At 40.5% G+C, this 12183-nt stretch overlaps 1 protein-coding gene across 1 annotated transcript in view; it reads left to right on the top strand.

Annotated features, from left to right (window-relative positions):
* Nucleotides 1-12183, top strand: part of DNAH7 (dynein axonemal heavy chain 7) — a 272118-nt gene that overhangs the window by 217808 nt on the left and 42127 nt on the right. The window contains exons 55-56 of the mRNA XM_043577362.1: nt 3482-3658; nt 6463-6624. Coding sequence (XP_043433297.1) covers nt 3482-3658; nt 6463-6624 — 339 coding nt within the window. The remainder of the gene's footprint in view (nt 1-3481; nt 3659-6462; nt 6625-12183) is intronic.

Raw genomic sequence — 12183 nt, 5'->3', positions numbered from 1 at the left:
TCAGTATTTGAAAAAAAGCAAAGAGGCTTCTATCCATGTTTTATATTAAGTTTGATTACAAGTAACTAATGAGCCATTTCCTAACTACAGCTTTTCCCCTATAAATATCTTTTCCCCAGTTTTATGTTTTAAAAAAGTTGATATTTTAAGCTGAAAATACATTGAGTTACCAAATAGATCAAACATTACTTTCCGTATTCAGTCTCTTTTTAAAGTATATTTGAGGGAGGTGAGGAGTAAGATATTCAAGTTGAGGGGGTTTTGTTTGTATGTTTTTGCTTTTAAATCAATTGAGGTGAAACTTACGTTTTATACTTCTCTTAGCTACTCTGTCCAATATTTTGCACCCCGAATTGTAACTTTGTCCCCAATGTTTCCATATCTCCTTTAGAGTTTTCCTTGGATGGGTGGATGAGTGTAGACATTAATGCTATTGGCCAGAATTTCCAGTTCTCCTCTGCACGTGCGCACACACACACACACACACACACACACACACAGGAGGTGAAGGACTGTGGCTATAAACCTTGCTCTGGCCAATAAAATGTGAGACGTGTCAGGGCAGAAGCATTTAATTGCCAGCGTTGAGAATCTCCAGGGCACTCCCTCTGCCATCAAAATTGAGGAAGCACATACTGATATTTAAGTTCCCTAAGCAGGCTGGAGCACTGAGCCAGCACTGGTGGTGAGTTGCCTACACACCCACAGGACTTTGCAAGGATGAGAAATTGTTGTGTTCAGTCACTGAGATCTGGAAATTGTTTGCTACTGCAGCATAATTCAATTTAACCTAAGTGACCGGTTACCATTAACTATACTATGTGCCTATGATCCTTAATATAAAAAAATTATTAGTATGCTCTTATATCACTAGCTACCTCAAACCCTTCAATCTTACTGTTACCAGGTATTCCACGTTCTAGTGGTAAATTGTTGACTTTGGAATCTATATATTTAAAAATAATACATGGAGCACCGGAGTGGCTCAATCAGTTAAGACCCGACTCTTGATTTCAGCTCAGGTCATGATCTCATGGTTTGTGGGATGGAGCCCCACAACGTGCTCTGCCCTGACAGCTTAGAGCCTGCTTGGGATTCTTTCCCTCTCTCCCTCTCTGTTCCTCCCCTGCTTGCTCTCTCTCTCTCTCTCTCTCTCTCTCAAAATAAATAAACATTAAAAAACAAAATAAAAATAATATATGGCTATGATACTTTTCAGAATGGTTTTCCCAAGTAACATAGCATTGGCATACCAGAGACAGGAACAGTGCTATTTGAGGCTAGAATTTGGGCTAATGCTATGGAAATTTTTATTATCTCATATATATGAGATAATATATCCACCAGGAAAATCAGCAGTGCTTCAATCTCTAGTTTACATTAGATATTATTTGCCAGCACAATTTTCCACTGCTCTGTCCTCAATACAGAGTCCACCCAGGGGTAACAGGCTGCATGTGCCAGGTTCTCCCATGCTCTAATTTAGAAAAATGTAAAAGATGCTCAATCACCAGTAGGAAAAATGAGATGGACTCATACTTTCTTATGGAATTTAATATTTTATAGTGTTTGATTGATGAAAAGAAACATATCAAGGGAATAAATACTGAGGTGTGCCATGTTTTGAGCCCGTTCACAAAATGAGCTTCTGGCCACCATTCTCTCCTGAACAGTAAACAAAACGCAAATTAATCAGCTTTCAGTAAGAAACTTGTCAAATAGTAGTGAATATGTCTCTCTGACCTCCGATAAATCCTACAGGAACTTGCAACACATAGATTAACATAAATGGAAAACCACAAACTTCTTCCCTGCCTTTGGGAAGGTGATTGCTTAAATTAGCCTGCAATTTTTGTTACTGACAGATTTCGTTTACAGACCTAATGCTGCTATAATCCAATGGCAGAAGCAAACCCAATTCTGTTGCCTTGCAAACCGAACAGCAAGCACAGCTTAATTTACCTTGAGAATTACAGTTCAGTCTTGGGAGCAAGCAAGTCGTGCTCAGTTTTAACATTAAAAAGAAAACACTGGGGGCACCTGGGTGGCTCACTCAGTTAAGCGTCCGACTTCGGCTCAGGTCATGATCTTCCTGTTCCTGAGTTCGAGCCCGGCATTGGGCTCTGTGCTGACAGCTCAGAGGCTGGAGCCTGCTTCCGATTCTGTGTCTCCCTCCCTCTCCCTGTCCTTCCCCTGCTTGTGCACTCTCTCTCTCAAAAATAAATAAACATTAAAAAAAAGGAAACACTGAAGTTTGTCCACGCTTCCCCTCGTGTGCACACCACTGACCTAGTTCTCCAGCTCTGACAGCTAGCCAGCCATGTCTGCATGTGAGCAGTGACCAATGGCAGCCTGAAACACTCATAAGAGAGGGGACAATGATAGCTCAAACTTACTAAAAGTAACACCATGCACTTAGAAGCCATGTGCTTTTGTTTTGTTTGTAAAGCTATAATTTAGTGGAGAAGTCAGCCTTGGGAAGAGAAAAAAGGTTCATTTTCCTTTGTTAGTTGGTGTTTTAATGTAGTGAGAAAAGACCAGCTATGGGAAAAGAAGAATGAGAAAAGTAATATCCCTGGGATAGACAGCAGATTTTTAGTTTCCTGCAATAAGTTTGACATCCGTGTGCGTTCAGAATAAGAATCCCAAGCAGGATCCATGGTCAACCTGGAGCCCCACCTAGGGCTCGATTCCACAACCCTGGGATCATGACCTGAGCCAAAATCAGGAGTCAGATGCTCAACAGACTGAGCCATCTAAGTGCCCCCGTTATCAGGAATCTTATGCAATATGGCTTTGGCTATTTCTCAGGACTATGGCTTGTTTCTCCTTCACAGTCCTTTTCTTTTTTCTTTCTGTTTGCTTTCCCAGCTATATCAATTCTTTCTTGATGGTATAGTACTGTATAAATCATTCTAAAATTTCTACTTTTGAGTTGTGGACTTTTAGCCCATGGTATTTTAAAAGTTAAGTAAAAGTGTTAGGGTTTCTTACATCCTTCATCCACTAGGTATTGAATGCTCCGTGAAGGGAAGAAAAATACCTTTGAATTCTGGCGTCACCAACCACTTATCTTTTATTATTTAAATAAATTATAAGTTTTTTTCTATCTAAAAGACGTTTATATAAAGTCATGCCTTGGACCCTCCTGGTGGAGTTATTAACAAATAACTAAGCTAATGTATACCTAGAGTCCTTTGTTTTAAAATATCTACGGGGCACCTGGGTGGCTCAGATGGTTAAGCGTCCGACTTTAGCTCAGATCATGATCTTGCAGTCTGTGAGTTCGAGCCCCGTGTCGGGCTCTGTGCTGACAGCTCAGAGCCTGGATCCTGCTTCAGATTCTATGTCTCCCTCTCTCTCTGCCCCTCCCTGACTTGCTCGCTCTCTCTCTCTCTCTCAAAAATCTTTGAATCTGAACTTTTTAATTTCATAAGCAGATTTTGAATATTCTTTCAAATATATTCTTGTCTCTTTCTAGATTATTCCAATGCTGCAAGAATTTATAATCAACAGATTGGGGCGCATGTTCATTGAACCACCCCCCTTTGATTTATCCAAGGCATTTGGAGATAGTAACTGCTGTGCACCCCTGATTTTTGTGCTGTCTCCAGGAGCGGATCCCATGGCTGCTCTTCTAAAATTTGCTGATGACCAGGTACCTTAAAATAGATGAGGTTTGTCTGATATTATAAAAGTGAATAAATAAAGGATTTTCTGGCTAAATTTTTTAAAACACAAACTTGCTTATCCAAAATGGTGGGAGGGAAAGGTAAAAATTTATCACTCACTTAGCTTTTGAAAGAGTAGGGTTCCAGAAGTTGACAGAGCCTCAAGAAAATATTAAAATTTTTTTTAAGTTTATATATTTATTTTGAGAGAGAGACAGAGACAGTACGAGCAGGCAGAGAAAGAGAGAGAGAGAGAGAGAGGGAATCCCAAGCAGGCTCTGCACTGCCAGCACAGATCCTGATGCGGGCCCCGAACCCACATGAAACTGTGAGGTCATGACCTGAGCCGAAAAGGAGAGTTGAAAGCTTAACCGACTGAGCCACCCAGGCGCCCCTCAAGAAAATATTTAAATGACAGCACTGACATTAAAAACGGTTTTCCATATCCAAATTATAAGACCAGAATTTGGCTTGAGGGACACTTGCTTCTATTTTGGGAGCACAGAGAGACTCTTTGACATTACACCAGTATATGAGCATGGATTGATTTAATTCAAGTCTGGACAGTGACCATGGGGGGATCTTTCTCTGATGCTGTCCCTTCTCCCAATTTCTTTCTTTTTTTATTTTTTAAAATTAATTTATTTATTTTGAGAGAGAGAGAGAGAGATAGCATAAGTGGAGGAGGGGGAGGGAGAGAGGGAGAGGCAGCACGGAGCCCGATGCGGGGCTCAAACTCATGAACCGTGAGATCATGACTTGAGCTGAAATCAGAAGTTGGCCACTTAACCATCTGAGCCACCTAGGCGCTCCCTTCTAATTTCTAAAGGGGGACCTTCTTGACTTTCCAGAACAATCCTATATTACAGTCACATTACCAGGTTAGAATATATTCCCATATTTATATTTCAAGGCTTTAAAATTATTCAAATGAATTTACTGGAAATTTTCTTACATCATTCAACCTAGAATAAGAAAATCTTCATGAAAAGGTGACAACATTTTATTTAAAAAAAAAAATTTAATGTTTTTATTCAGTTTTGAGAGAGAGAGAAAGAGGGAGAGAGAGTGAATGGGGGAGGAGCAGAGAGAGACAGGGAGACACAGAATCCACAGCAGGCTCCAGGCTCTGAGCTGTCAGCACAGAGCCCAACGCGGGGCTTGAACTCACGAGCTGTGAGATCATGACCTGAGCGGAAGTCAGACATTTAACCGACTGAGCCACCCAGGTGCCCCAGGTGATGACATTTTTTAGTTGATTTTTTTCCCTTTTGGTCTAATTGAAATAACATTTTATGGAAATAATACTGACATTTCTAAAACCAGCACCACCACTTTTACTGTGCTTTATCCATACTGCTAATTTTGCTAGACCTTGTTATGCATACTTCTCTTTTAATTTTTAAAGCAATCCTACGAAGTAAAGAGCGGCATCTCCATTTTACAGGGAGGGATACTGAAGCATGGAGAGCTTAAGTGGCTTCTCAAAGGCTGCATAGCTGATTGATTACAATACTCTTTACTAGGCCAATTTATTTTAATATTTCATGTTTTTTTTTTCCATTGGGGGTAATTCTTAGATACTTGGGGATTGATCGTGTGACACAGCACTTACCACCGGTTAAAGAAGTGCTGGAATGTGGCTGTCACCACTGAAGGAGATGGGGTGTGAGATGACATATTGAGGGGCCGGATCCATATAGTCCCTTTGTGGCTACATTAAGGATGTTGAATACAGTGGGATGGTGTCATGGGATTTTAAGCAACAAAGTGACACAATCTGATCTGTAGTTTATAAAGCTCATCCTAGCCGGTGTGAGGAGAATTTACTTGAGTAGGGCAAAATGGAAGCAGGGCATTCGTTGGAGTGTGGCGGGGGGGGGGGGGGGGGGGGGGGGCTGCTAAAAGGCCAGAAAGAGCAATGGTGGGCCAGAGCGGAAGTGGTGTGGATACTAGAGGTATTCATTTTAGGTGGGACTCCTTCCAAATCAACATGATCTTTCCGATCCTTTGAGATCTTCCCAGTTCCTCTCCATTTCTCTTCCCACATTGTACGACTTGATTGTTCTCTGCCATTGTTCTCCGTGCATTGTCTTCACTTGCTATCTCCATGTCCAGAAATGGTAGCACCGGGCTCTATTTTGTTTGCTGCTGCTTCTGCCCACTAGTGTTGATGTAACTGCCCTGGAAAGAAAGAGCTCAAGGAGTCACAGACACTGTTTCCAGAAGCTGCAGATGAATCAGGATATAGTAGAAATGCACTCTGGACACATATTCCCACAGAATCCTTTAAAGAAACTTTAAAAGGGGAATTAGGAGTTAATTTTTTTCCCCACCAAACTCTATGCAGCAATGAAATTAATTAAAATATAATTATTCAAAGATCTGGAGGAAACAGAAACAAGTTCATCTGTCTGTTCGTAGTTTTCTTTTCAGCTTTGGATTTTAGGAGTTGCTGCAGGACAGCTGGGTCCTTTCATCTCCTGTTTCCTCAGGTTAAAAGTGTTCTTAATATTTTTTCTATCCCTTATGTCAACAATCAAAGACCCTACAGAATTTTCCATTTATTACCATGACTATTTATGACCTGAACTGACTTGCTTTTGATCTCAGTTTTTATAAGATTCTTAATCAGTAAGAATTTTGAAGGGCTGCATATGGTTAGACCGTTGAGGGATTCTACATAATTAAATTTTAACATATTTAGTGTCAACATTTCCTGTAAAAAATAACACTGATTCTTCTTTAAAGGTGTATTGTTACGTAACATCTTTGCTATTCTTGTACACAGGGATATGGGGGATCAAAGCTTAGCTCTTTATCCCTTGGTCAAGGCCAAGGGCCCATAGCTATGAAGATGATAGAAAAAGCTGTCAAAGAAGGAACATGGGTTGTTCTTCAGAACTGTCACCTTGCCACTTCTTGGATGCCAACCCTCGAGAAAGTTTGTGAGGTAAAAATGCAAGTTTATTTTTATGAGATTGTATTCCCCCCACGTAATTACTGATACACACGCCATTCAGCGACATGGCTGTTCTCTGGTTCGGAGGGCTACAGGCGAGTGGCATGCCTGGCTTACAGGAGAGGTGGGCTCGCACTGGGAACTAGGGGACCAGAGGAGATCACGCAGTCAGGCCTCATCCAGTCCCTCTCAACAGGGACAAGGGCTCATGCGGTGAGTTGGAAATCTCCTTAATCCATAAGAGCAGCCTCAAACATGGGATTAAACCACAGGGCAAATGGACACCAATGTACTTTTCACAGCAGCGGACCAAAGACAACAAAGGAGGCTTTTCAGGGTGAAATTCATGTAGTCACTCTAAACCAAAAGGCTTCGGGATGTAACTTTACTTTAACTGACTTCTCACCTACTTAGCCAGTGACCCTGCCACAGAGGATCAATCTGAATCCAAAGGAGTACTCCCTCCTCGCCCCCCATCCCCCTGTTCTTGCAGCGGGTTAGGGCCCTTCCCTATTCTGGTGGGCAGAAATTCCAGGAAGAAACCCTATGTAGCTCAACTGAGGAACAGAAAACCTGGCACTTGATTTCAACAAACATAGAAAAAATATATTTGATGTAATTACCCACGACTCTGGACCGGCCCTAACTCAGGAGTCCCACAGGTTACTAATTAGCCAAGGTAATGATATAACTTGCACAGTCCAGACATACAATTGAAATGTTAAGGAGCCGGTTGTATTTTTTTTTTGTGTGCCACTTGTCACCATTTTGTTTGTATCTCTTAATGGAATATAAGCACCATGAGAACAGTGACTTTGTTTTCTTCTCTGCTTTATCTCCAGCACCTTGAATTGTGCCTGGTCCAAAGAGACAGTCCATAAATATTTCATGAGTCAGTGAATAAATACTGCTTCCCTGCTTAAAACTTTTCCATTGCGTGCAAGACAGAGTTTAAACCCCCATCGTGGCTTACAACACCCTTCCTCGTTGACCTTTGCTTCCTCTCAGTTTTCATCTCTGGCCACTTTGCATCTTGACTTCTATGCTCTAGCCATTTGAAGTTCTTTCACTTTGGTATAGCATACTTTTTCAAGAATGTAGGCCATCCTAATGTTTCCATCTGAAAAACGATTCTTCCTATTATTTGCCTTATCAAGATCTTCTCATCCTTCAGGCCTTACATTAGAGGTTTGATATTTGTGCCTGTTTCCTCGTGGTTCCTCCATCTCTAGGCCATTCTTTTTTTTTTTTTTTTTGGTTTCATGGGATTTATTTATTTATTTATTTATTTACCAATATATGAAATTTATTGTCAAATTGGTTTCCATACAACACCCAGTGCTCATCCCAAAAGGTGCCCTCCTCAATACCCATCACCCACCCTCCCCTCCCTCCCACGCCCCATCAACCCTCAGTTTGTTCTCAGTTTTTAAGAGTCTCTTATGCTTTGGCTTTCTCCCACTCTAACCTCCTTTTTTTTTTTTTTCTTTCTTTCCCCTCCCCCATGGGTTTCTGTTAAGTTTCTCAAGATCCACATAAGAGTGAAAACATATGGTATCTGTCTTTCTCTATATGATTTATTTCACTTAGCATAACACTCTCCAGTTCCATCCACGTTGCTACAAAGGGCCATATTTCATTCTTTCTCATTGCCACGTAGTACTCCATTGTGTATATAAACCACAATTTCTTTATCCACTCATCAGTTGATGGACATTTAGGCTCTTTCCATAATTTGGCTATTGTTGAGAGTGCTGCTATTAATATTGGGGTACAAGTGCCCCTATGGATCAGTACTCCTGTATCCCTTGGGTAAATTCCTAGCAGTGCTATTGCTGGGTCATAGGGTACGTCTATTTTTAATTTTTTGAGGAACTTCCACACTGTTTTCCAGAGCGGCTGCACCAATTTGCATTCCCACCAACAGTGCAAGAGGGTTCCCGTTTCTCCACATCCTCTCCAGCATCTATAGTCTCCTGATTTGTTCATTTTGGCCACTCTGACTGGCCTGAGGTCATATCTGAGTGTGGTTTTGATTTGTATTTCCCTGATGAGGGGCGATGTTGAGCATCTTTTCATGTGCCCATTGGCCATCTGGATGTCTTCTTTAGAGAAGTGTCTATTCATGTTTTCTGCCCATTTCTTCACTGGGTTATTTGTTTTTCGGGTGTGGAGTTTGGTGAGCTCTTTATAGATTTTGGATACTAGCCCTTTGTCTGATATGTCATTTGTGAATATCTTTTCCCATTCCGTTGGTTGCCTTTTAGTTTTGTTGGTTGTTTCCTTTGCTGTGCAGAAGCTTTTTATCTTCATAAGGTCCCAGTAGTTCATTTTTTCTTTTAATTCCCTTGCCTTTGGGGATGTGTCGAGTAAGAAATTGCTATGGCTGAGGTCAGAGAGGTCTTTTCCTGCTTTCTCCTCTAGGGTTTAGATGGTTTCCTGTCTCACATTCAGGTCCTTTATCCATTTTGAGTTTATTTTTGTGAATGGTGTAGGAAAGTGGTCTAGTTTCAATCTTCTGTATGTTGCTGTCCAGTTTTCCCAGCACCATTTGTTAAAGAGACTGGATGTTCTTTCCTGCTTTGTCAAAGATTAGTTGGCCATACGTTTGTGGGTCTAGTTCTGGGATTTCTATTCTATTCCATTGGTCTATGTGTCTGTTTTTGTGGCAATACCATGCTGTCTTGATGATTACAGCTTTGTAGTAGAGGCTAAAGTCTGGGATTGTGATGCCTCCTGCTTTGGTCTTCTTCTTCAAAATTCCTTTGGCTATTCGGGGCCTTTTGTGGTTCCATATGAATTTTAGGATTGCTTGTTCTAGTTTCGAGAAGAATGCTGGTGCAATTTTGATTGGGATTGCATTGAATGTGTAGATAGCTTTGGGTAGTATTGACATTTTGACAATATTTATTTTTCCAACCCATGAGCAGGGAATGTCTTTCCATTTCTTTAAATCTTCTTCAATTTCCTTCATAAGCTTTCTATAGTTTTCAGCATACAGATCCTTTACATCTTTGGTTAGATTTATTCCTAGGTATTTTATGCTTCTTGGTGCAATTGTGAATGGGATCAGTTTCTTTATTTGTCTTTCTGTTGCTTCATTGTTAGTGTATAAGAATGCAACTGATTTCTGTACATTGATTTTGTATCCTGCAACTTTACTGAATTCATGTATCAGTTCTAGCAGACTTTTGGTGGAGTCTATCGGATTTTCCATGTATAGTATCATGTCATCTGCAAAAAGTGAAAGCTTAACTTCCTCTTTGCCAATTTTGATGCCTTTGATTTCCTTTTGTTGTCTGATTGCTGATGCTAGCACTTCCAACACTCTGTTAAACAACAGCGGTGAGAGTGGACATCCCTGTTGTGTTCCTGATCTCAGGGGAAAAGCTCTCAGTTTTTCCCTATGGAGGATGATGTTAGCTGTGGGCTTTTCATAAATGGCTTTGATGATCTTTAAGTATGTTCCTTCTATCCCGACTTTCTCAAGGGTTTTTATTAAGAAAGTTGCTGGATGTTGTCAAATGCCTTTTCTGCATCGATTGACAGGATCATATGGTTCTTATCTTTTCTTTTATTAATGTGATGTATCACGTTGATTGATTTGCGAATGTTGAACCAGCCCTGCATCACAGGAATGAATCCCACTTGATCATGGTGAATACTTCTTTTTATATGCTGTTGAATTCGATTTGCTAGTATCTTATTGAGAATTTTTGCATCCATATTCATTAGGGATATTGGCCTGTAGTTCTCTTTTTTTACTGGGTCTCTGTCTGGTTTAGGAATCAAAGTAATACTGGCTTCATAGAATGAGTCTGGAAGTTTTCCTTCCCTTTCTATTTTTTGGAATAGCTTGAGAAGGATAGGTATTATCTCTGCTTTAAACTTCTGGTAGAACTCCCCTGGGAAGCCATCTGGTCCTGGACTCTAATTTGTTGGGAGATTTTTGATGACTGATTCAATTTCTTTGCTGGTTATGGGTCTGTTCAAGCTTTCTATTTCCTCCTGATTGAGTTTTGGAAGTGTGTGGCTGTTTAGGAATTTGTCCATTTTTTCCAGGTTGTCCAGTTTGTTGGCATATAAGTTTTCATAGTATTCCCTGATAATTGTTTGTATCTCTGAGGGATTGGTTGTAATAATTCCATTTTCATTCATGATTTTATCTATTTGGGTCATCTCCTTTTCTTTTTGAGAAGCCTGGCTAGAGGTTTGTCAATTTTGTTTATTTTTTCTTTTTTTTTTTTTTTTAATTTATTTTTGGGACAGAGAGAGACAGAGCATGAACGGGGGAGGGGCAGAGAGAGAAGGAGACACAGAATCGGAAACAGGCTCCAGGCTCCGAGCCATCAGCCCAGAGCCTGACGCGGGGCTCGAACTCCCAGACCGCGAGATCGTGACCTGGCTGAAGTCGGACGCTTAACCGACTGCGCCACCCAGGCGCCCCTTTTTTTTTTTTTTTTTTAATTTATTTTTGGGACAGAGAGAGACAGAGCATGAACGGGGGAGGGGCAGAGAGAGAGGGAGACACAGAATCGGAAACAGTTGTTTATTTTTTCAAAAAACCAACTCTTGGTTTCGTTGATCTGCTCTACAGTTTTTTTACATTCTATATTGTTTATTCCTGCTCTGATCTTTATTATTTCTCTTCTGCTGCTGGGTTTAGGCTGTCTTTGCTGTTCTGCTTCTAGTTCCTTTAGGTGTGCTGTTAGATTTTGTATTTGGGATTTTTCTTGTTTCTTGAGATAGGCCTGGATTGCAATGTATTTTCCTCTCAGGACTGCCTTCACTGAATCCCAAAGCGTTTGGATTGTTGTATTTTCATTTTCGTTTGTTTCCATATATTTTTTAATTTCTTCTCTAATTGCCTGGTTGACCCACTCATTTTTTAGTAGGGTGTTCTTTAACCTCCATGCTTTTGGAGGTTTTCCAGACTTTTTCCTGTGGTTGATTTCAAGCTTCATAGCATTGTGGTCTGAAAGTATGCATGGTATGATTTCAGTTCTTGTATACTTATGAAGGGCTGTTTTGTGACCCAGTATGTGATCTATCTTGGAGAATGTTCCATGTGCACTCGAGAAGAAAGTATATTCTGTTGCTTTGGGATGCAGAGTTCTAAATATATCTGTCAAGTCCATCTGATCCAATGTGTCATTCAGGGCCCTTGTTTCTTTATTGACTGTGTGTCTAGATGATCTATCCATTTCTGTAAGTGGAGTGTTAAAGTCCCCTGCAATTACCACATTCTTATCAATAAGGTTGCTTATGTCTGTGAATAATTGTTTTATATATTTGGGGGCTCCTGTATTCGGCACATAGACATTTATAATTGTTAGCTCTTCCTGATGGATAGACCCTGTGATTATTATATAATGCCATTCTTCATCTCTTGTTACAACCTTTAATTTAAAGTCTAGTTTGTCTGATATAAGTATGGCTACTCCAGCTTTCTTTTGACTTCCAGTAGCATGATAAATAGTTCTCCACCCCCTCACTCTCAATCTGAAGGTGTCCTCAGGTCTAAAATGAGTCTCTTGTAGACAGCAAATA

The sequence above is a fragment of the Prionailurus bengalensis genome, chromosome C1 (assembly GCF_016509475.1).
Source record: "Prionailurus bengalensis isolate Pbe53 chromosome C1, Fcat_Pben_1.1_paternal_pri, whole genome shotgun sequence".
In the NCBI taxonomy this organism is placed as follows: domain Eukaryota; kingdom Metazoa; phylum Chordata; class Mammalia; order Carnivora; family Felidae; genus Prionailurus; species Prionailurus bengalensis.
This window is presented reverse-complemented; position numbering and strand designations above follow the sequence as displayed.